Source organism: Dermacentor silvarum, chromosome 4 (genome assembly GCF_013339745.2).
Source record: "Dermacentor silvarum isolate Dsil-2018 chromosome 4, BIME_Dsil_1.4, whole genome shotgun sequence".
In the NCBI taxonomy this organism is placed as follows: Eukaryota; Metazoa; Arthropoda; class Arachnida; order Ixodida; family Ixodidae; genus Dermacentor; species Dermacentor silvarum.
In genome coordinates this window covers 81,155,504-81,177,213 of record NC_051157.2, presented here as the reverse complement: position 1 = coordinate 81,177,213, position 21,710 = coordinate 81,155,504, and the positions used below count along the sequence as shown (strand labels likewise).

General features: G+C 45.9%; 1 protein-coding gene across 1 annotated transcript in view; it reads left to right on the top strand.

Annotated features, from left to right (window-relative positions):
- The window catches only part of LOC119448722 (Down syndrome cell adhesion molecule-like protein Dscam2), a 355,923-nt gene that overhangs the window by 217,712 nt on the left and 116,501 nt on the right, over positions 1–21,710 (top strand). Inside the window, exons 7-13 of the mRNA XM_049666474.1 lie at positions 135–542; positions 1,064–1,225; positions 4,167–4,451; positions 11,950–12,069; positions 15,591–15,764; positions 17,606–17,753; positions 18,929–19,077. Of these exons, the coding sequence (XP_049522431.1) occupies positions 135–542; positions 1,064–1,225; positions 4,167–4,451; positions 11,950–12,069; positions 15,591–15,764; positions 17,606–17,753; positions 18,929–19,077 (1,446 nt within the window). The remainder of the gene's footprint in view (positions 1–134; positions 543–1,063; positions 1,226–4,166; positions 4,452–11,949; positions 12,070–15,590; positions 15,765–17,605; positions 17,754–18,928; positions 19,078–21,710) is intronic.

Below are 21,710 nucleotides of genomic sequence, written 5' to 3'. Positions count from 1 at the left end.
CGTCACGTCTTCTTCGTCGTCATAGCTCGAGCGCGCTCACAATACGCTATAGCCACCACTCAAATCGAAACTCCGTAGCCTCTACTAATAAAGTTTGTTCTCTATTCTTGCGGTCTCGTACTCCATAACACAAGACGAGCCACCGGTCCTGGAAAGCGTGTTCTCCGAGTCCATCCACAAACCTGGTGGCTCAGTGTCACTGCGTTGCACGGCTACGGGCAATCCGCTGCCTCAAGTAACGTGGGACCTGGACGGGCGCCACCTGCCGGAGACCATCCGCTACCGGGTGGGCGACTACGTCACACGTGACAACCGCGTGGTCAGCTACGTCAACATCAGCAGCGTGCGGCCGGAGGATGGCGGCGTGTACCGCTGCCGCGCCGCCAACGACGTAGGCTCGGTCGCGCACGTTGCCCGCGTGAACGTGTATGGGCCACCCGCCATCCGGCCCATGGGCAACGTGACTGCGCTCTCCGGTGGGAGCCTGGTGGTGCATTGCCCCGTCGGCGGATATCCGCTCACCGCCATCCGGTGGGAGCGAGGTGAGCGTGCCTTCTTCTATTAAGGTTTAGGGTGGAGAAACACCGAAGGAAAACATCGGGTTGAAACATCACTCTTATTTAAGCATCGATGACTCTTAGAGACCTGTCACTAGATTATGGTGCCGAATTCACAACCTTTTTCTCGTAAGAACTTTCTCTGACTGGTCGGTGGCCTTCGCTAATGATATGCTTGTTGTCTCTATTGGGCTGTTCTTGTTCTTACGAACTTTACTAGAGTAAGAACCTTTTGTAAATACGGGACCTGATTGTAGTTCATTGCCGTGTTGACGTAATCCGTTCACGATAATCCGTTCAAGATAAGTGCAAGGTTCTTCGAATGATATAGTCATTACTCAGCTGACTAAAGTGCTTAATGAGTTTTATCGTCACACGTTTGTACAGGATCCTTTCATAACTACCGCAGATGCGGGTGTCATGTTCAAATTTTCCTACCAGATACTGGTTTCCAAAACGTGTGCAATCGATGCTTTCCCATTTTCTTTGTCATCTTTGTTCTTCAGAGGGAAGAACGCTTCCGAGCGGCCACCGCCAGCTCGTTCACGCCAACGGCACACTCGTGCTCTCGGAGGTGAACCGTAAAGCGGACGAAGGTACCTACGAATGCGTCGCTGAGAACGGACGTGGGGACATCGCCAGGAGACCACTACATGTGCACGTCATGGGTGGGTTGAAATTACGGAAGTCCTTGTTTTCTGGCTTATTCTTGCAATGGCAACAAAGTTTACCTTTAATTGTTATTTTTGGACCAAGAAATCTTCCGATTTTCTCTGAGATGCAGCGAATATTGAAAATGTGCAACAAAGCTAGCCACAGATTTTGATTTGTGTAATATAAGGCATATATTTTTACAATTTTATCTCTGGTTTACTAATGTTACGTCAATACCAAGAGAAATCAGGTGGCTATTAGATATATGCGTAGTTTCTTAAATTTTCGTGATATGAATTGCACCTCATAAATGTGCCTCAGCATCTCAAATATTTCGCTTATCGCTGTACCTCGCACTTTCCTGCATATTTTGTATTGGTTTCTTCTATTGCTTTGGAGCCGGGCGTCAAGCACGCTTTACAGGCTTTGCCAAGAAACCGGCTTGTTTTGACAACAAAGCCTGTAAAGCATGCTTTACGCATGACTTCAAAGCAATAGAAGAAACGAAACTCTTGTATGTTGGGCGTGTTATTATTAGAATTGGGATAAAATTTAAAGCTGGCGAACAAGGGCATACGAAAGGCGTAGACAGCACGATACACTAAGTATTCCAGGGAAAATTGATACACTTGTATATCATGCACTAAAGTGCCACTCCTGGTCAACACGCCAAACTGCTGTTTAAAAAGGCCGCGTCCTTATCAAGAAGGTCGACAGACGCGGTGCCTGCCCAGCTTTCCCCACTGCACTTTATAGTCTGCGCCTCTGTAATTTTGCGCACATCCTTAGCTATGTGCCTGGAAAGAACCACACAATCGGTAAACAAAGGAGCGCAGTCGCGCTTGTGACAGTGAACCATCACGGTAATTCATTACTATGTTCTATGATGTAGACTATGAAGAGGAAGTGATGTGGGAACTGTCATTGCCCTACGGTAGGAAATGCATAGGGCAAACGGGTCGTTGTCCTCATTGTCATTTGGTCAAGGCATGTGTAATTCTTGCCGCGCACAAAGATAAGGATGTGCACGAAATTATAGAGGCACAGCCTATCAGGTGGGGTGGGGAAAGCTGTGTAAGCACTGCGTCTATAAAACTTCTCGATAAAGAGACGGCCTTCTTGAAAATAGAAGTTTCACGTGTTCACCAGGACTAGCGCTGTCGTGCATGGTAATAAAGGTACAAATTTTTGCGGGAAAAACATGCTGAAACTTAACGCATCGTGTAGTTTACACCTCCACTCTGTCCTTGATCGCCAGTGCTAAAATGTTGCCCAAACAAACTCTGCATAACAGTGCAAGCGACAAGTTAGCTTACTGCGATCTTAACGCACATATAAAGGTGAAATTTGCAGGGCAAGAAATATTGACAAGAATTGTGACGGTGTTCTACAAGCGCAGCAATAAATCTGAAAATGTTTTCATGGTATCGGATCAAGAGCTTTGACGAGGCATAGTTGGGAGCATAAGAACGCTAGCTGTGATATGAACGATCACACTCTCGAAGAATAAGTAGACTTGGCAGAAAATCAATTTATGAGCGCACGTCATAAGCGCTCGGCTGTCAATTATAGAAGGCCAAAATTTTGAAAGATTGCATTCTATGGCATAAAACGCAAATTCCCTTCGATGCCGAAGAAACCCGTGATGATCATTGCCTTTCTATAACTTTAGATAATAGCGTTGCCTTGGAAACTGTCGTAACTGGTGCAGAAGATCTACTTGAATATTTGCTGCCACTGAAACACCACGGCGGCTGCAACGACCACTTACAGGTGGGGCCAGAATGCGTATTGTGCGGGCAATGTATTTTGGTTGCACGTTAAGGAACCATATATATCTAAAATTAAGCACGCGCAAGCCCAGCACGGCTTCTCTTTGGAATCGTGGGTTGATGCCGTCGAACAGCCTTCTTCAATTTAGGTGAATTTATTTCGCTGCTTATTACCTAGTACCAATGCCATGTTCATAAAACGGTACATGCACAACATTCACACGTAAACTGCGCAGCGTCTAATGTTGTATTTATGGACACGTTGATGTATGTGTCAAAGAAACATATATATGGAAGTTCGGCTGGCCTCCTATGAACCGTTGTATACTTGGCAGGCATTTCCTGTTGTTTGATTGACCCATTGGCATCTGTGTGCGACCGCAATAACACTTGTCTGGCTATTGAGCCGTACTAATTGTGTCGGAAAGGGTTTAAATGGGGGTGGAATGCACAGTGAGTATAGACTAAAATATCATCTGTCTAAAAAGTAGTCACCTGCGTAATACATTGAAGATACAGCCAGTGACAGGACCGAAAATGGTTCACGCCTTCAATAGGGAACGTCAGTGCCCAAAGTGCTAAACAATTCTTGTCCGACCGTTGACTGCTAGGCTATTTTGCTGCTTAATCGCTTCCAACACCACTCGCAGCCGGTTGAACAATGGCTTTTATGTAATCATAAATACGTTTTGCGTATGCGCGAAAAGTTTCAACAGGTACCTAACATTTATTAACTGCTTAGTGTTACAGAGTACTTCTCGGAAGGACACTAGTATAATATTTTACGCTTAATTTGAATTATGAGTATAAACTGAGCATAAAGGGTTGGTGCTCATTTCTTGTTCCAGCTTATGGCAGTTCCCGTACTTGGTTACGTTTTATCCTAATAAGTCAATTAACGAATGTTGCAGTGCGAATCACAAAACAATTTTATTTGTCTTTGTCGCAGAGTTTGCCTATTAAGTTATATTTTTCTCTTCACAAGTGCTTTACAAAATGGCTAGTGCAATTCACTAAACAATTTGTGTTACCATCGCTCGCCTGCTGGCCTGTGCTTCAGAAAGCTAACTTAATGCCATTTTATCAAACTTCAATGCTGGGACTTTCGCGTGCAAGCACCTTTGTCATAATTTTTTCGAAATAATAGTTGATTTGCTTTCACTCATTCTGTTATCGTTAACAGTGGGACCAAAGGTGGACCCGTTCAAGTTCCCCAGCGACTTGGAGGAAGGCATGCGCACCGTGGTCGTATGCGTGGTCATCGACGGTGATCCACCGGTGTTCATTGGCTGGCTCAAAGACGGCCGGCCCTTGGGGCCTGACTTGGGCGCGCACACAGAGATGCTCAACGCGTTCACCTCTTCCCTGACATTCCACTCGGTTGGACCCCAGCACAGCGGCAACTACACTTGCGTCGCTCGAAATCCGGCCGCCGCTGTGAACCGGTCGGCCACGATGACCGTCAAAGGTAGGCAAATGGGGGTGCGCGTTTCCTTCTTAGCAGAACACTCGGCGCACGGCGCACAGCTTAGTGCTTGCTGTGATGGGGAAGCAGCTACGAAAGCGGCGATGGCAGGCGCATGAGCACAGAGCTTATTCTTGTCCGACCTTTGACTGCTAGGCTATTCTGCTGCTTATCTGCTTCCGACATAATTAGAAATGTGCACACGTTCTCCTGCGCTGGCAGTGGTTGCAATAAGTAGTTGCAAATGACAGATTTGCCTATACTAAACAGCCGAGGCTGTGCCGAGATTGAAACAGCCTAGCAGACGATGCTCTCACACCAGTACGCTCTGCGCTCATGCATTTACCCTGGGTGGCAATACTGACCATAAAGTGGGAACGCCTTTACCAGGAAACCATAAGCCCAAATTTCGGGCTTCTGAGACACATGGAAGAAGATGAGTTGCATCAGTATGCCACTTTGCGACCCAGCATCGGTAATAAAAACTAGGAGAAAAAAAAATGAACCATTGCCGCAAGTCCAACGCAGTCTACCCTTGTTTTGGGAGAAGGGGTAAATTTTTTTACATTACAGCTTAAGAAATAAAACGTAATAGGGGACTGCGATTTGTCGCCAATTGTCGTGAATATTGATTATAAAGGTAAAGATACGTAAGTTATCGGTGAACAAGAGACTTTGGAAATAAATTCTGAAGTTTAAAAAATTCTTCTTGAACCCTGCATTCGGCTGTAAATTACGATCGATGCAAAAGTTCTCAGTGAAGTTTTCTGTAAAGAATGCATCGAGGTTTATTTTAGGGCTTCAGAATAATGACGCAGACTGAATGTTAGAGGAACCATTTCATTTTGGCCCATAGCTCCAGTAGGCCAAAGTTGTGGTCTTCGATTCCTATTGAGAAGGGGTCCGTCACAGTACAGACCGGTTCACTGCTTTGTACAGCGTGTGAGCTGGCCACTCCAGCAAAGCGAAGGCTTTGAATCAGCGCGGCCGCTCTCAAAATCATTGTGCGGAGAATTGCACACATTTGCGAAGTGTGTGCGTGCGCTAGGCCGGTCTATCAGGCACACAGTAGCTGCCACCAGGCGTAACCTGCATGCAACGGGGACGGCTGCATCCAAGAGCGCTTGGCACATAATTGACCGCGTCAGCATGAATGCGACAACTAAAACATAAATTACAGTATGTTCCACTCGGCTGTTATAGGAATAATGACTACAATAATAGAGAACAGAATAAATTTCGAGACCAAATGTTAAGCTGATATGCATTGGAAGTATCTTTTTTTTTAATCATATCCCCGGGGAATCTGTGATATATGGCATGAAATACGTACATGAATAAGGAAGCGAATGCAAAATGTAATTTTCTGACCGCTCCTGTGAAATCAAGATAGTATGTCCACAATATTTGAGCGAATATGAGGTGCAGTTTTTCAACTTCGTTGTTCGGTTCAGCTAAAAGGATACGATGAATATTAAACAAAGAGTTGAGCGTCCGAAGTAATATAACACAGTCGCACGGATGTGGCCATTCATGGTTGTTCGCCTCGGGTCATAAAGATATGAGTTCTTGCTAAAGTCAACAGGGAGCACGAATTGATATTCTTTCTCTCGAACAACAATAAAATATGTTGGGTCTCCTTTATCAGGCTCCACTTCGTGTTCCCCTCACTTCACGCTTCTTTCTGAATTCTGTGAGCATTTGCTCGCTTTTACAATTTTACGATACTTTTTTCAGACTCACTACTTCTAAATTACTAAATCGACGGGCTAATATATAGAATAAAATAATATGTTTGCCGTATACGGACAACATATAACAGTTCCACTTGCGACGTTGTCATTAAATAGTTGAGAGGAGAAAGCATTGCTGTAAGACAAACAGAACCAAACTTCACTTGTAATTTTGCATATTCACGTTTAAAATACGTTTTTTCCCCAGAATAGGCAGCCTAAGATTTTTATGAGCCTTTGCGAAAGAGAAATACAATTCCAGAACAAAAGGTCAGTTTACCACTGTTATGCAATTGTAATGAATAGCATTTGTGAACTCGTGTTATCGGTTGATACTTTCTGCCTAAATGACAAGTATTCATTTCCGAAGGACATCACTGCTTTCTGGTTTGATACCCCGACTTAATGCACAAAACCGGTGGGTTTTTTTTTTTCATTTTACAATAATTCTCATTACTTGGCGGCCATCGTCCACTCTGCTGTGGTCTTTTGGCTTCTCGGAGTTTACTGTAGCGGGCAGAAGTGGAGAAATGCAGGTAGGGAAACAAAATGGCGGGAGATGCAAAGACAACTGCTGCAGGCGTCGTTCTAAACACATTTATGCGATATTCAAGGGCGCTGGTTAAGCGGCACCACTAAGCTGGCTGTTCCGAATATTACTTTTGGCGATGCATTTACCAAGTCGGATTTCCTTTCTCATTTGAACATCCCTACTCTCGTGTCAATAAGAAGTTGGTCCGAGAGCACACTGTACTAAACACTCTTCCAGAGCGGCGAGGACTTGGCGGCTTCCAAACGGCGACGAAGGCGGTCACGCCGCAGGCGCGTCTTCATACGAAGAATACTCCTTTCACGACCAATCGCACCTTTCGAACTTAATTCCTTGACATTAAGTTCACCGGGCGCGTAACACTAACCGAAAGTGAAACAACTTCTCTCCGCGCCTGCCGTTTCGCGACAGTCAAACGCTCAATTGACGTAAAATGAAATAATGCTGAAGAAGCCATGTCTGATGACTGTTTACGCCAATGCGATAGCGTTTGAGTGCTACGACGTATTATGGAACGATTCATAAGTTTCTATATGTTTGTTGTGAACAAATCTGCGACACTTAGAGCAAATGCGGTGTTTCGTACAGGGTTCACGGAACATGACAGTGAACTGCGGAGTACGTGTATGCGATGAAGTACGAGATATATCTGCCAACTTTAAAAATGTGTATGCATCTTGCAAATACACGATAAAGTCCTTGCGCTGAGTATTAGGTACAAGGCCTCTTACATCGCAAAATGAAGGAATTTGATATTTCGTGACATGACCCATTAGGACCATTATGTGAACTATAGACTAATGCTACAACCGAACGCACAAAAAATGATTTTTTTTTTTTGTCGTCATCGCTCTCATTGTTGTTGTTATTCTTCGCAATAGTTATATGCGTAAGACCTTGAACATGTCCTTTTTGCTAGTACTTCTGTTTTTGGTTGCGCGGAGCAATCAGATAGAAAAATGAAACGTACCTACGTGCGAACTTAGAATTGCGCGACGTGACGACCGTGCGGCTCACAAAGACTGACACATCCGTCGAAGTCCTCCAAAATGTGCTCACTGCAGTCCAGACGCCTGGATAAGTAAAGAAAGAGAAAATAACGACAATACAGAAGGCAAGCAGTGGAGAAATTCAGCGTCCGATTCGGGTCACGTAACGCGCGGCCAAGTTCCGTCCTCGGTTCCCGGTGACACGCTATCATTTTCCGGCCTTGTCACGACGACTCTGCACCAAATACTGATTTCGACTGGCGGAGGAACGGTTTCGGTGGCGTCGACACCTCGCACAATGTTGCGCACGCGCTGACGCGATTATTCTTCGTGTCGAGGCAGCACAAATGCTACCTAACGAGGCCCGACTCTATGGGATAGCGTACTTGTTTTACTTTTTTCGTGAGTACTGTATGCGAGAAGCTGTTGAAAAATACAGCCACCGGGGCCTTTAAAGCAGTTGTGACTCTTGAATTAAAAAAAGAAAAAAAGGAAGGAATATGCAACTTATACTGTGCATTTTTATTATTGTGAAAGTAGCGCAACAAGAATCGTTGCCGCCGGTAACAAACTGAAATGCGATGAGGTGCACAGCCGTGGCTTTAGTAAATTATTTCAGGAGATTTGACCTGCCAGAGGCACGAGACTGAAGTGTCTACGCAAAACTTTGGGCACGTATATTCTGCAGTTGTGGTCTGTTCAGAGTGCGAGCCGTCTTTAGTCTAAGTACTATAGAAAATGTGTACCGGATCAAATGACTAATGCATTGCACTGAGACTGTTTCACTTGAAAATTCGACTCACGTCCGTTTACAGCTTAGTGCTTAAAGCATTCTGGTGCGTAACACTTGGCGGCCGATTCGACATCCAGTCACGACCATTCTGTTCCGATGGAGACAGGACGCAAAAACGCCCGTTTGCCTAGAGGTTTGAAACCGTGCTAAATAATCACGGCTGTTCATCATTGTTTAGAGCCACTGGTCAGCGACGGCATCCATACCTCAGGTTTATCTCTTGCACGTAAAAAATTGATCAATAGTTTCATTGATTATCAGTCAGCTGGCCAAGTTTGAAATTTCTGCGACCGTACCGGGCACCGCGAGATTGGAAGAGCACCTGTAGCAGCCATTCGTTTTTTTAAATCTAAAATCAAACTATATGTAACAAAAATGTCGAACTACTAGCTTCAAGGAGCAGTTAATACTTTGACGTTTGAACAGTCGAGGGATTGGCCGATTTCACAAGCACGCCTTAAATAATGCCGGTGAGGTTGAGCTGCAAAGCACACGATTGCGGGATCCGTAGCGCTCATCTCGTAGAAAAAAAAATAAGTGCACTTAAAACTAGAAGATCTAAGGTTGGGGGCTGGTTGGTTGTAAATGTTGCTGTCAGCGCATATATTTATTGAATGATTGTATGAAATGAACAGTTGTTCGTCTGCACTTTTCCAGTGTTGTCTTCCTTTCATTGTGTCCGAGTGCCTTGCTTCATAGTAGCGCGCTGCAATCATTCAACACGCGCTTAAAGCACTTCTTGAATAATATTTTTTTTCCATTTTACTTCTGCTAAACATGACATTACAAAGCTTATTTTATAACTGCTGAAAATATATCATGTATTCTGATGGCATTATTTGCAATTCATGCAATTCAAGCATGTCTTGTACATGTTTACCGAGTGTCAGACTCGAAGTAACTTCCTCGCGCTATCTCTCAACGGTGTTCCGCGTAGCTCCACTGACATCTCAGTAATCGAGTCAGTGCATGGTCTCAGAGCGTACTCGTCTAGTAGTATTCAGTGATGATAGGCCAACTCAACGGTCGTTCTCTTGAGCGGTCGTCGAAAGTCCACCAGTGACAGGGGTGTAAATCAGCTCAGCGCGTTATAGTGTAATTGATAAAGAAATCTCTATTTATCACTCGGGAATCTCGTGAGCAACGGTTTGTCTTTTTCACACAATCTACATCTATGGTATGTGGTTTGAAGTATAGTCGAAAGACAGACGTATAGCGGGCGAGTGCGAGGAAAGAGAAATTAAGAAAAATAGAATAAGAAAGACTGATACGCGACGTGAATTTAGATAAGGTTATCTTCAGACCTGTTTCTCATTCTCGTTCTTTCTCTCACTGCAATTCTAACGCCATCAAACGCTTCCCGCTCTGACGTCGGGGCCATTGTTCACGATATTCCGCCGCAAGCTGGCGCTAGATTTCCAAGCGAACTCTCCGAACACCAAGTGCCCGCTAAGACGCCATAAATAAGAATTTGCCCCGGCAGTGCCGACGACTGGCGTAGGCGTGGCTGATACGTAGAAGAAGAGTCTCGTGAAAATAAAAAATAAAAAGACGTCAACTGCGGGCCGAAAAGTAGCATCTTCGAAGCCCACAATCCCGTCAGTCCTCGTCTTTTTATTTCTTTTTTTGTGCTTTTCGAGGGTGTATTTCGCCCACTGGAACAATTCGCTGCTTATGTTTTTAGGTGGCGATGTTCTTTTGTTTTTTTTTTCTTCTGTTTTTCGCTCGCCAGTTTTGGCTGGAAATTGTAGCCAATCTCGACGTGCAGAATGGGGCCGCCTGTAATTTATCCTAATCATATTGTCGGCTGCAGGCAATTTATAACTCACCGCGGATTTTCGTATAGCGCTGCGGCCGAAAATGCCCCAATTTTAAATCATCGAAGAAAACGGGAAACCAGCAACGACACCCCCAAAAAATTAAATAAGCAAAAATCACTCTTTGGGAACTTTGAACACTGCATCCAGTAACTTGAGACGATAAAATTGAAAAGAAACAAAGCAAAAAAAGAACAGCGGTGGAGAGAACAGTGATGCACGGTAGAGTTGCTTTGCGACAAATTTTTGCGATCGCTGCTAGGCAGGCGAGCCTACTGTGCGCGTAGTCATGGCTTTTGGGAGTTATGAGACACTTTAGTGACAGTAACAACTTATTCTACGCGACAAAACGCGCAATGCTGATTGTCAGAACTGAAGAAAGGAAGTGTAATTTCTTCAGCCCTTAGGTATCGCCATACGCGAATACAGCCTGTGGCTTTTGTATTTTTAGCTTGCGCATTTTTCAGCGTTTTAGCACAAGTGAAGGCGGTGTTGAACACTGAACACTGGTCAACATTGGAAATTATGCTTGAGAACGAACACAGTGTTAATGAGTGTAATAACCCAGGTTTTATCCGTAAAACAACGCTTAAGAACATCAGTGGTCCTGCTCTATTTGAAGTAACGTTCCTTTGAAATGTAAATAAATAAATCTAATCGCTCTTTTGCTGGATCAGCTGTTAAATTAGTAAAACACTTTCTATAGCAATTTTAGCGTATGGCAAGCAGTCTGTGAGGTTGCTTATCAGCGAACACTGTGCTAAATAGCTCTATAATAGAGGTATCATTACTAAAACCAATAAAAAAAGACTAAGAAACATCAATGGTCATGCGGTGCCCCGAAAGAAGTGTTTGGATTGTAAGAAAAATAGTGTGAACGAAATATATACTTTGTTAGAAGAGTTGTTAAATTAGCACGACACTCGAAATAGGTATTTTACAAACCCTTCGTTAGCTGCTTCTTCTATAGCTGGCCTTAATCCTGTTCTGAAGAAAAAAAATAAAACAGACCAGACAGACAGACAGACAGACAGACAGACAGACAGACCGACCGACCGACCGACCGACCGACCGACCGACCGACCGACCGACCGACCGACCGACCGACCGACCGACCGACCGACCGACCGACCGACCGACCGACCGACCGACCGACCGACCGACCGACCGACCGACCGACCGACCGACCGACCGACCGACCGACCGACCGACCGACCGACCGACCGACCGACCGACCGACCGACCGACCGACCGACCGACCGACCGACCGACCGACCGACCGACCGACCGACCGACCGACCGACCGACCGACCGACCGACCGACAGACCGACAGACCGACAGACCGACAGACCGACAGACCGACAGACAGACAGACAGACAGACAGACAGACAGACAGACAGACGACCGACAGACCAGACAGACCGACCGACAGACCGACAGACAGATAGACAGACAGACAGATTGATTGATTGATTGATTGATTGATGGATGTTTTTATTCATTCAATATTTGGAAGTATTGTTTTTCGCCCTTTTTACCATTTTATTTATTTTCCTCAGTATTTCCCATACTTCTCGCTGCAGTTTAACAAGGTATGTTGTCTTTCAATGTGCCCAGTCCCTCCCTACTGGCGCAAGCAACCCACTGACAAGGCTGGTATCCTCGGAGAGAGCGTCATCATCGACTGCCAAGCCGACGGGGTGCCCCATCCTCAGATCAGGTGGAAGAAGATGATTCGTAAGTTGTTAACACTTCGGTGCCTCTCTCATCTAACGTTCTGCGGGAATTTCTGGCAAGACTTCCCTGGTTCAACTCACCACCTCCATATGCTCACCTGAGATCGCCGTAAATGTAGTCGAATGGGCTGTACATATGGTCGTTGTGTTTGCAATTTCTACAGTTAATCAGTAAAATAATCTTCACGTGCTTTCCTGCTTAGTTTTGCGAAGTGTGCGTCATGTCTTTTTTTTTTTTTTGAAAGCTTAGGGGCTTGTAAGAAAGCAGCCTAGAATAGTCTTTCCAGAGACTCAAATTGTTTCCTCCTTTCCTGCTTGAGCAAAGATAATCACTGGTTAACCTCCCTGTCTTTCCTTTGCCTTTCTCTCTCTCTCTCTCTCTGTAGTTCACAGAACCACTAAAAAACAACAATGACGTGTTCGAATATTTGACGACGAATCGCAGGTCTACATTCCGATTCTGAAAAACCCATCCATTATATTATATGAGGTGGCTTGTTTCCATTAAGTATCATGCGCTTTAATATATCTGCAGTAAAAATTGCGAGTTTAGCCATATACTTGTGTAAGCCCGTGTAGTAAGCCGCAACGCCCAGTTTTAAAACCGAATATCGGCTGTAACGGCGCTTATCCATTCAGTACTAGGTGCAACAGGTAACTTCTCTCGCGCCTGGAGTTAGCCAACTGCCATTTATACCACATGAACCAGGAAATACGTGTACTGTACTTGATAGGGAATCTTGGGCGCTGTAGGTCATATGTTCGCTAATAAGCTGCTGCACTCCCTTCTTTCTCTCAGTAGCAGAAGTTGCCAAAAATCCGGCTTATTCAATTCAGATACCGACGAAGGGCGCGTCACATCTCATTACTTCTGCTTTATATGACTCAACTTTCGAGGAACTTACACAAGTTCATTGCTGCTTCCAGCAGACAAATAGTGAGGTATTCCATCTTCCTTCGTCTCCAACGCCGCGCACTGATGACATTGCATTGCAATCCAGTCTAAAGGAATTCAAACAGAGCGGCAGCTAGCCAAGCACGAGGTATTTGTTTTCGTGTTAGCTTTCACTCTCTCCGTGTGCCCATCGCCGCAACAGTCAGCTGTCACCGTCAGCATCGACAGCGGTGCTCGATTCCGCAGAAGTGTGGAAGGGAGAGAATCGATATTATCGTCTGCTGAGCATGCGCACTTCGTCTCGAAACATTCGAGAGAGAAAGAGAGGGAAGGAGAGAAAAAGAGTATGACGTCCGAAAATAACAGCGGCGCGCGCTTTCCGGCGTCCCCTAATGCGACGCATCACGCATCTCAACTGCATTGGCACGCGAACGTCGTGACACACGTACAGACACGATAGAAGGTAGTTCTCGGACTTTATTTTTTTTTCTGTTTCACGGCTATTCGAGGCGATAACTAAAAAGCGGAAGTTAAAAAAAAAAAGAAACAAGTTATGAAAAGCTCAATATAGTAGGAAAAGCTAGCTCAGTGACGTCATAAAAAAAGAAAAAGGGTAACGCTGGCAGTAAGCCGAAAGAAGCGGTAGGCTATGTAAATGAGAACTGCAGCCGACATCAACTTTAGGAACAGCGTTAAGCCTGGGTGCGCGTTCGCGGCACAGTGATGAGGCCACCGGCGCAGTCTGCTAGGCCATTCCGGTCACGTTTTACGAGGCAAATCACGTCCTCAGGTTTCATCTGCAATTTCCGTCGCGCGCGCGTTTGCCTCCGTGAATAAACAAGGGCGCGCGGCGGACCTCTTAGACACGAAGCGCCGAGTGAGCGAAGTGAAAAGGAAAAATAAACTAAAGTAAAGGGTCATATCCCTAAATGCCTAAGGCGGTGATTCCTGGAATCAGCGCCTGCCCGAAAACACGCGAAATCCGAGAACAAAGCCCCCCGATATGAGGAAGAAGAAAGTGATGAAACGCTCAAGGGGAAGCAAGAACTTGACAGGCATTACATAGCAAGAGGAGGAGCCGGGTGCCGATCCATACGTCTATATGGCAGCTTGAACAGTTCCAGCAGGCCACGCGCCGCCTTCCCCAAGCTCCTGCTCGTTGACAGCGGAGCAAAGGCAGCGGCGACACAAGGGGCGAAACGGAAAAGATGCAGGCGCAGATATATCTGAGCACAGCCGATGCGATGGCATGCATCGTCGGTCCGAGAGCAATGGCAGGGCGGCGGCGCCTCACACGCGCCTCCGTCACCCACCCGTCGGCGCGGTCGTCTTACAGCTGTTTCGCGTAGCGCGCGAACCATCTTGGTTCTGTTTGCAAGCGCATTCTGCATCTCTCTCTCGCTCTCTTTCTCTCTTCTCTGAGAGAGATAGCTTTCGCTATAGTGCTCCAAGACGCGCATACACGCACCTACAAATGCTAGCAACAAACGCCCGCGCGCGTAAACACGTATGAGACAAACAACGCAAAGAGCAAGAGAGACGCCCTCTCGCGCTGTTTACGTCGATATCGAATCAGTGCTGTGGTTCTGCCTTTGGCGGCAACTTTCCTCTGCACTTGTTCCTCTTTCTTTTCTTGCCTTTACCCTCGCCTCTCTGTACCGCTCCGTTCAAAGGCGCCGAGAGCAGCAGCAACGAGATGGAGAGAGAAATGAAGAAAGAGAGAGTGATAAAAGAAACGGGCCTGCTTTCTGTCTGCGTCGGCGCAAAAGTGTGATTCCAGCAGCTGAAACCACGTTGTCTTCCTGCGTCTGGCACGTTTTGCGTTCAAACGAAATCGCCAACAGTTTTTCGCGTTGCTCCCGAAGCAACCCGATCTTTTCCTACCCATCTCCGGTGAGAAAGCGTCGAGCGCGCAAAACCTCTAGAAACGTGGGCTCGAGCCGCCAGCAAGCTGAGGTGTTGCCCCGGCTGATCTCTTTCTCACTCTCTCTCTCTCTCTCTCTCTATATATATATATATATATATATATGCGCATATTTTCCCGGCCTCCTCAATTCTCTCGCGCATTAACTATGGTAACGCAGTTCGCGCCCGGCCGGTATTTGCATAGAAATGGAATTTTTGTTGCGATCCGCAGCGCGCGCCGGTCCCGCGTACACGCACATACAAGCACACACACGATGGTGCAGCTCTCTCGCGAAGGGATTAGAATTGAAGACCAAGGAGTGGCTCACGGGACACTGCAGGGCTATATACGGTCGACATTTTCATGAGCTTACGGTGTGGGCGGGCGCCGCTGTTTTCGCAACGAGCTGGCGCGGTGTTGCCGGCAGTGCGATGCGCTTTATACATATACAGATTCAGTATCAACGAGAGTGGCGACATCGTGCGCTCATTGCACGTTCGAAAGCAGTAGCAGCATCCAACACGCCGTTGCTGGCGTTGGCGTAACGCCGAGTTACTCTGGGCGTGAAATGGTTGTTTTACGGCTGCGAACGCGTCTGCTGGTGCTATATCGAATGACGTTGCGTGATTCCTCGTTACACTGTGTATCGGCCCAGGCATAATGTGCACAAAGCAGTGGGCGCACACACGCGTACACTCTGCTATTTTTGTCTCATTCGCAGCGGGTCCGCTCGTCGAGTCGCAGACCATCATCAGCAACCCGTACATTCAAATCCTCGAAAATGGCTCGCTCGTGCTACGTGAGATCGGACTCAAGGACGCCGGCGAGTACATGTGCCAGGCGACGAACAACGTCAAGCCCAGCCTTAGCGAAGTAATCAAGCTGCGCGTTCACGGTGAGTTTGCATCTCCAACAAGCCAATTAAAAAAAGGAAACCCAAATTTCCCTTTCTGAGCAAGCGTTGTAGTTTATTTCGGAGCAGGTGTGCATATTTCATGAGATGCATGTTAACGCACCGACCAACATAACCTCGTCTAGCCCCTATCGGTGTGGCGTGAAATGTTGATACGGGAGTATAATACCTGATCTCGAGGTCGTTTTTAATGTTTCAACGCCTACTATACTGCAGAAGCTTTACATTGGGTGAAATTTCTGCTGATAAAATGCTGAAGTACATATTTCATTGTGGAGTCCGTAGTGTAATGTGAGGACCCAGGCTAAAGATTATGCGAAGAAAGAAAATTTGATGTGCGGCGCTGAATGTGATAAGAGTGCAAGAGACACTACTCTATCATTAACCCTGCGAGGATTGTTACTTGTAGATATTCTTATTGTGGTACTGTAATCTGAATGAAGGGATCCTTTTTTCGCTTTCACAAAACGGCAAAAGATCACGTATGTCAGTGGAAAGCACCTGGTGTAAAGTGCAAATTAGTATTCATCACCCTATTCAGAACACATTTCCTGTCAATTCATTTTCTTTTCAGCGAAGCTGTGTACTTCTACCAGCCAAGGAAATTTTCGTGTCATTGGCGTAAGCAAAAAACGCCAGGCTGAAACTTGAATACAAAGAGCATATCTCCTTTGAAATCAGGCATCCATCATACAGCTCAGCAATCGTTTTCAAAAGAAAAACCAAAAAACAAGCATCAAAACCACATCATGGATGATAAGGCGCGTGTGAACAATGGGAACGTCCTCCGATGCGTTCCGGTGAAGGTTATGTTCGCAGCTGTTTCGAAAGGAGTTGACGTCATTCAAAACCGTCGTGTGAAGTGCGAACCGCGTAATGTATGCTAATGACGTATGCTAATAATGTAAAGCACGTTCCTTCTCCCGCGTGTGTTTCCCGGTAAAGATTACGGTTGCGTAAGCTACTCCGAGTGGAAAAGTACCCAACAGCATAGAAATCACGTAGTGACGTCACCGCGGTCTAGCAACTGATTCAGTTCATTCCAGGCTACCATGGGTAGACCACAGAAACTAAAGACGCCAGAAGAACAGCGTGATTATAATGTCGTTGTGAAGTAATAAAGGGTGGGGTTAAGTACATTTGACTTGTCTCTGGTTTCACTCTTTGTAGAGCCCCGTGTGTGAATTCAAGTGACGTCACAATCGGTCATCGTTGTGGGCGTCGTTTACAGCTTCGCTGTGCAACCACCTTCACAGCGTGGATTGGAGCCACAGTTTTTTTTTGCTGTTTCTTTACATGACTAATGCGCATACAAGATTCTAGTGTGTCTGTTGATGCACTACGCTTTTCTATAAAACAATTTCACTCAGACGTGAGCCTTCTCCCGCGAACGTGTCCACTTTTCTCTCTTCTTTTTTCATGTTTTCTTGCCTTCGGAAAGTTTACGAAGCAATTTTATATTTCACACTAGTGCACAGTAGTGCAGAGCCCAATAAAGTCTAAGGCGTGAAAATGCTAACCTTTTAATTTTATTGCAAAATTTATTGCTTCACGGCAATGCTTTCAGCCTAAAGGTGGAGCAATTATTAACTTGGTAGTAAAGCCCCTAGTGCACTTGGCACCACTTGGCGCCATGTGCACCAAATACTACCGATTAAGGAAATCTGGAAACAGCGTGCAACTAGAGAACTGACAGAGCTCATTTCCGTCGTTCTCGGTGATAATTACAAGGGCATAGGAAATAAGTATATTACGCAATGTTCGCGCAACCCTAACAAAGCTCTCTGCAAACACTCTCTTTTACATCCCACGCTCTGAACCAGTACCGGCCTTCTTCAAGTCCCAGTTCAGCTCCCAGAACGTACAGAAAGGAGAAGACGTGAGAATTCGATGCGAGGCATTCGGGGAAAAGCCCATCAATATCACTTGGACCAAGGACCGTCAAGTGCTCAACTTCCAAGCCGAAGCTAGGTAATGTCATAACATTTCGTTGTATAAGCTGAGCTGGTATTCTCTGCCTTCTCGGACAGCAGCTGCATAACTGCACTACAAATTAAATTTCAGCGAGTTGGTTCGTTTCATTTTTGGAACAGCGCGAAGAAAATGAGAAATGTAGACAGGCAGCATAAAAATAGCGCTGAATATCAACTCATATGTTTAATAATGAGATCGACTTCAGGTTGTTCATGTGTGCCTTCGCAAACACACAGAAAAAAGGTTAGGAAAAATACACTGTCGCAATTAGTGGTCAATAGCCGGAAATGTGGATGTGTGTATTTCTTAAAAACCATTGTTATCTTGCGAAAGCATCATGATCAGCACACACGTGAAATAAGATGACAGTGATGATGATGATTAAAATGATGACAATAACTGAGGCTTATCTTATAAAAATAAAAGACGCAGTTTCGCCCGAAAGGCGAAGCACCAATCGCGATAGGAAATTACTACACATGTAAACCGAGTAAGGACGGTAGTTTGGCTGTAGCCAAACACGAAAACATCTCACTCGATGACCGCGAACACTCGCTGTCAAAACGCTAGCATGAGGAAGAGCGGCAGCAGCAGCGAGCGAATTGGCCTTCGTGCTACCTCTCGCTTCAACGCCGACGAAGCGGCGAGAACACAGCGCACACGAAGCTATCAGCCCTCGTCCTCCTAGACTCTGTACCCATCGCAGGTTCCTTTCAAGATAGGGCCCGCGCGGCTGCGCTCAGCCGCGCTATACGCTGCCGCTGCCCAAGTAGAACGCCGCCGAAGTAGTAGAAAAAACTTCAGCAGTAAGGCTAATTTGTTATCGCAACGAAAAATTGTTTCGTCGTCATGGCAGCGCTTGTTTTTTCGTAGCAGCAGGACAGAGGGAGGTCCAGTGTATTCGACAATGAAAAAATATTTTTGCCATGACATAATCAGTGTGTCTTACGGTGAGACACCATAGCGTAATGCAGGAATCTTTGTGACCACCACAAGAGTCTGTAGCGTGCAACGTGATTTTGTTGATGGGATGTGTTCGTTTTGTTTTTATGCTTCATGACATCATCTTCTTTCGTTTCAACTAGTGCAAACAATTGCGAGATTATATAAATGTTACGCGTATGTGTAGGCTTAGGTCTTTGTTTGACAACACTCGCATTTGTTCCTTCCAGGTATAAAGAAACAACGACGACGTTGCCCGAACACGTCGTGTCCGAAATTCACGTGAAATCCGCCGACCGCCGTGATTCGTCGCTGTTCACCTGCATGGCCTCAAATGCCTATGGGAGAGACGAGACAAACTTTCAAGTCGTTGTTCAGGGTAAGATCGATCGACCGGTAACACTGGTTATTGTACAGTCAACGTCAAAAGTTTGCAGACTGAGAGATATGAAAAAAAAATGTCACAGTTTCGCCCTAAGGGCGAAGCAATGAATGCGATAGCAACACAGCAATGTCATACGAAGTAAGGTGAGCGGCTTTGGTAGCAATATGAATTGTAGTAAACATGAGCTGATTAAGTAAGCAGGTGTGCTGCGGCGTAAGTAGACCGACATGAAGAGAGACTCGATGACCACGAGAAGGCGCGTGTGAAACGGTGGTGTTGATGAGGAGCGCTTCCCGTGGGCAGCGCGTGCGAAGGGACACACCTGTAGCGCTGCACTGCCGACCCGGGCAGCATTGCATGTGTAGCGTGCGTTGGAAAATGTGGCCCGACTATTACTAACTGAATGAACAAGCGTAGTGTGAGCGCGAACAAACAAACATCAATAGATCGCATTGAATGACTGGAGACTGTCAAAACGCTGGCAGCCAGCGCATACGCCGCAGCGGGCGAAGGTACGTGCGGTCTATCGCTTCAACGGAAACTGAGCGGTGAATGCACAGCGCATAGAAAGGTCAGAGCCGTGTGGAGATAAGAGACGGTGCGGGCGAGCGACGAGCGTGGTTGTTGGCAGAGTAGAAGTGCGCCCCCCCCCCCCCCCCCCCCCGCTCCCTCCGGCGCTGGCTTCCCGCTTCCGTGCTTGCGCGTGGGAGATTGAGTGCGTTCGCTCTCCGTGATAGCGCGCGTCCCCGCACGCTTCCGCTCGGGCATACGGCGCACGGCGAAGATTTTATCCATACGGAACCTCACGGCGACGGCGACGGCGATGCCGTCAGCAGAAATCCGGTTGAAGTCTCCATATAATTGCTATCGCAATAAAACGTTGCATTTCCGAGGCGTTTCTGACCGTAGTCAGTAAAAGCGTACAACACTGTGTTCATCGTACGTACAGTAGTGCAAGCTACAAATCCAAAATGCATGTTACTACCTAACCTGCAGACATATACATTTTGTTAGATCGCCTCCCGCATGGTACAAAAACTTTAAACTCCAACTGTTCTTCAAAGAAACGGGGTTGCAATATCCAATGTTTTTGTGCTGGCACATTTTGTGTGTGGTGGTCTGTATAGCATAGTATTAGTGCGACCAGTTGAAGATTGAGCCAACAATTGGATATCCCTCCAAGTCTGAGCCAGGAGACAGATAGCCTTCTTCCACTTCTGTTCGTGGGCTTTATCAAGATGTCCAAATAAAATCATAATGAAATAAAAAGTCAAAACCAATTAAGCAGTGCAGAATGCCAAAAATAGGCTTGGACATACGGATAATTTACTAAAGGATCCGTTTACCCAGTCACCCCATTTGAGGTACATACATCATATTTCGTTACGCATTTAATAGATGGCTGCAGTTGTTATACCCTTAATGAACAACTGCGGGAAAGCGATTCAACGTCATAGCGTTTCTTTAGTCTAGTTATCAAGGGTTTCCAGCGTGCTTCTTATGAGTCGATAAGCTCATCGTTTGCACGATTCCTGCGGCATAACCGACGAAGATGTCACAGTGAAGGCTCAATTAGTTTGAAAAAAGACATTATTGGTACTGAAGAAAGAGACAAACGCTACCTTTTCCAACTCTAATAACAGCCAGCAATTGAAAGAAAATTGTGAATTACGTCGTGTACTTGGGCAGCACACAAGTATTTGCAAAATTTGTAACTGATATTCTTGTTCTTACTATATGTCTGATTGATCGCTATGAGAGAGAGAAAGAGATAGAGATATAATTGTAATGTTTTTCCTGAAAACAGACATATTTCTATCGCAAGCCATGTTTATTCTGCCTCTAACTTCCTCGTCCTCATTCTACGACTTCCTACCTTCTCGCCTTCGGATGGGTGGAACTTCATATCCTCCTTGGTCTTGTTTAGATCCCTCCTGGGATGATAGGGGACCATATTTCCAATCTTAGTCATTTCTGGTGCTGCATTTTTTTTATATAGTCGATGGTTTTCATAAAACCTCGCTGTGTGGATGTCTTTGTGACCAGGCAAGAACCTATAAAAGGTGCCTTCGATCGTTGAAGCCTTTTTCGCACAAGGACCATGGAACTTGGTTGAATATCTGGCATTAAATCTGGCATATGACTTCCGTGGCATCTATCGAAGACTGTGCTTCACTGCATTGCGGTATCGATGCTGCTGGTCTGGTGATCTTGCTTTTTCTTTAGGCACTATAAGTTCAGGTTAACCCCATGTGACATCGGCTGGACGCCACTGGCTTTTTCCTTAGGCTGCAAAGTGCGGACTACAGGCAACAGCGGTGGTATGAGAAGTGTTGTGGTGGGTTACGGCGGCTTCTAAAGTGTATCTCCACTCGCCCTTGAAATCAGGATAGATCGACTCGTCAAGAATTGTTTTATATCTCCAATGACCATCTCTGCCAATGCGTTCGCCTCTGGGTGGTAGGGAGCAGGAAAACGGAGCTTGATTTCTTTTTTATGAGCCCATTCCTCAAGTTGTTTGCTGTGCAACGCTGCACCATTATTGGCGGCTGCCACTTTTGCGTTCTCAAACATCTTCCATTCGAGAAGATCAATGACAGTTCTTGAATATTTTTTCCCTGCTTTTG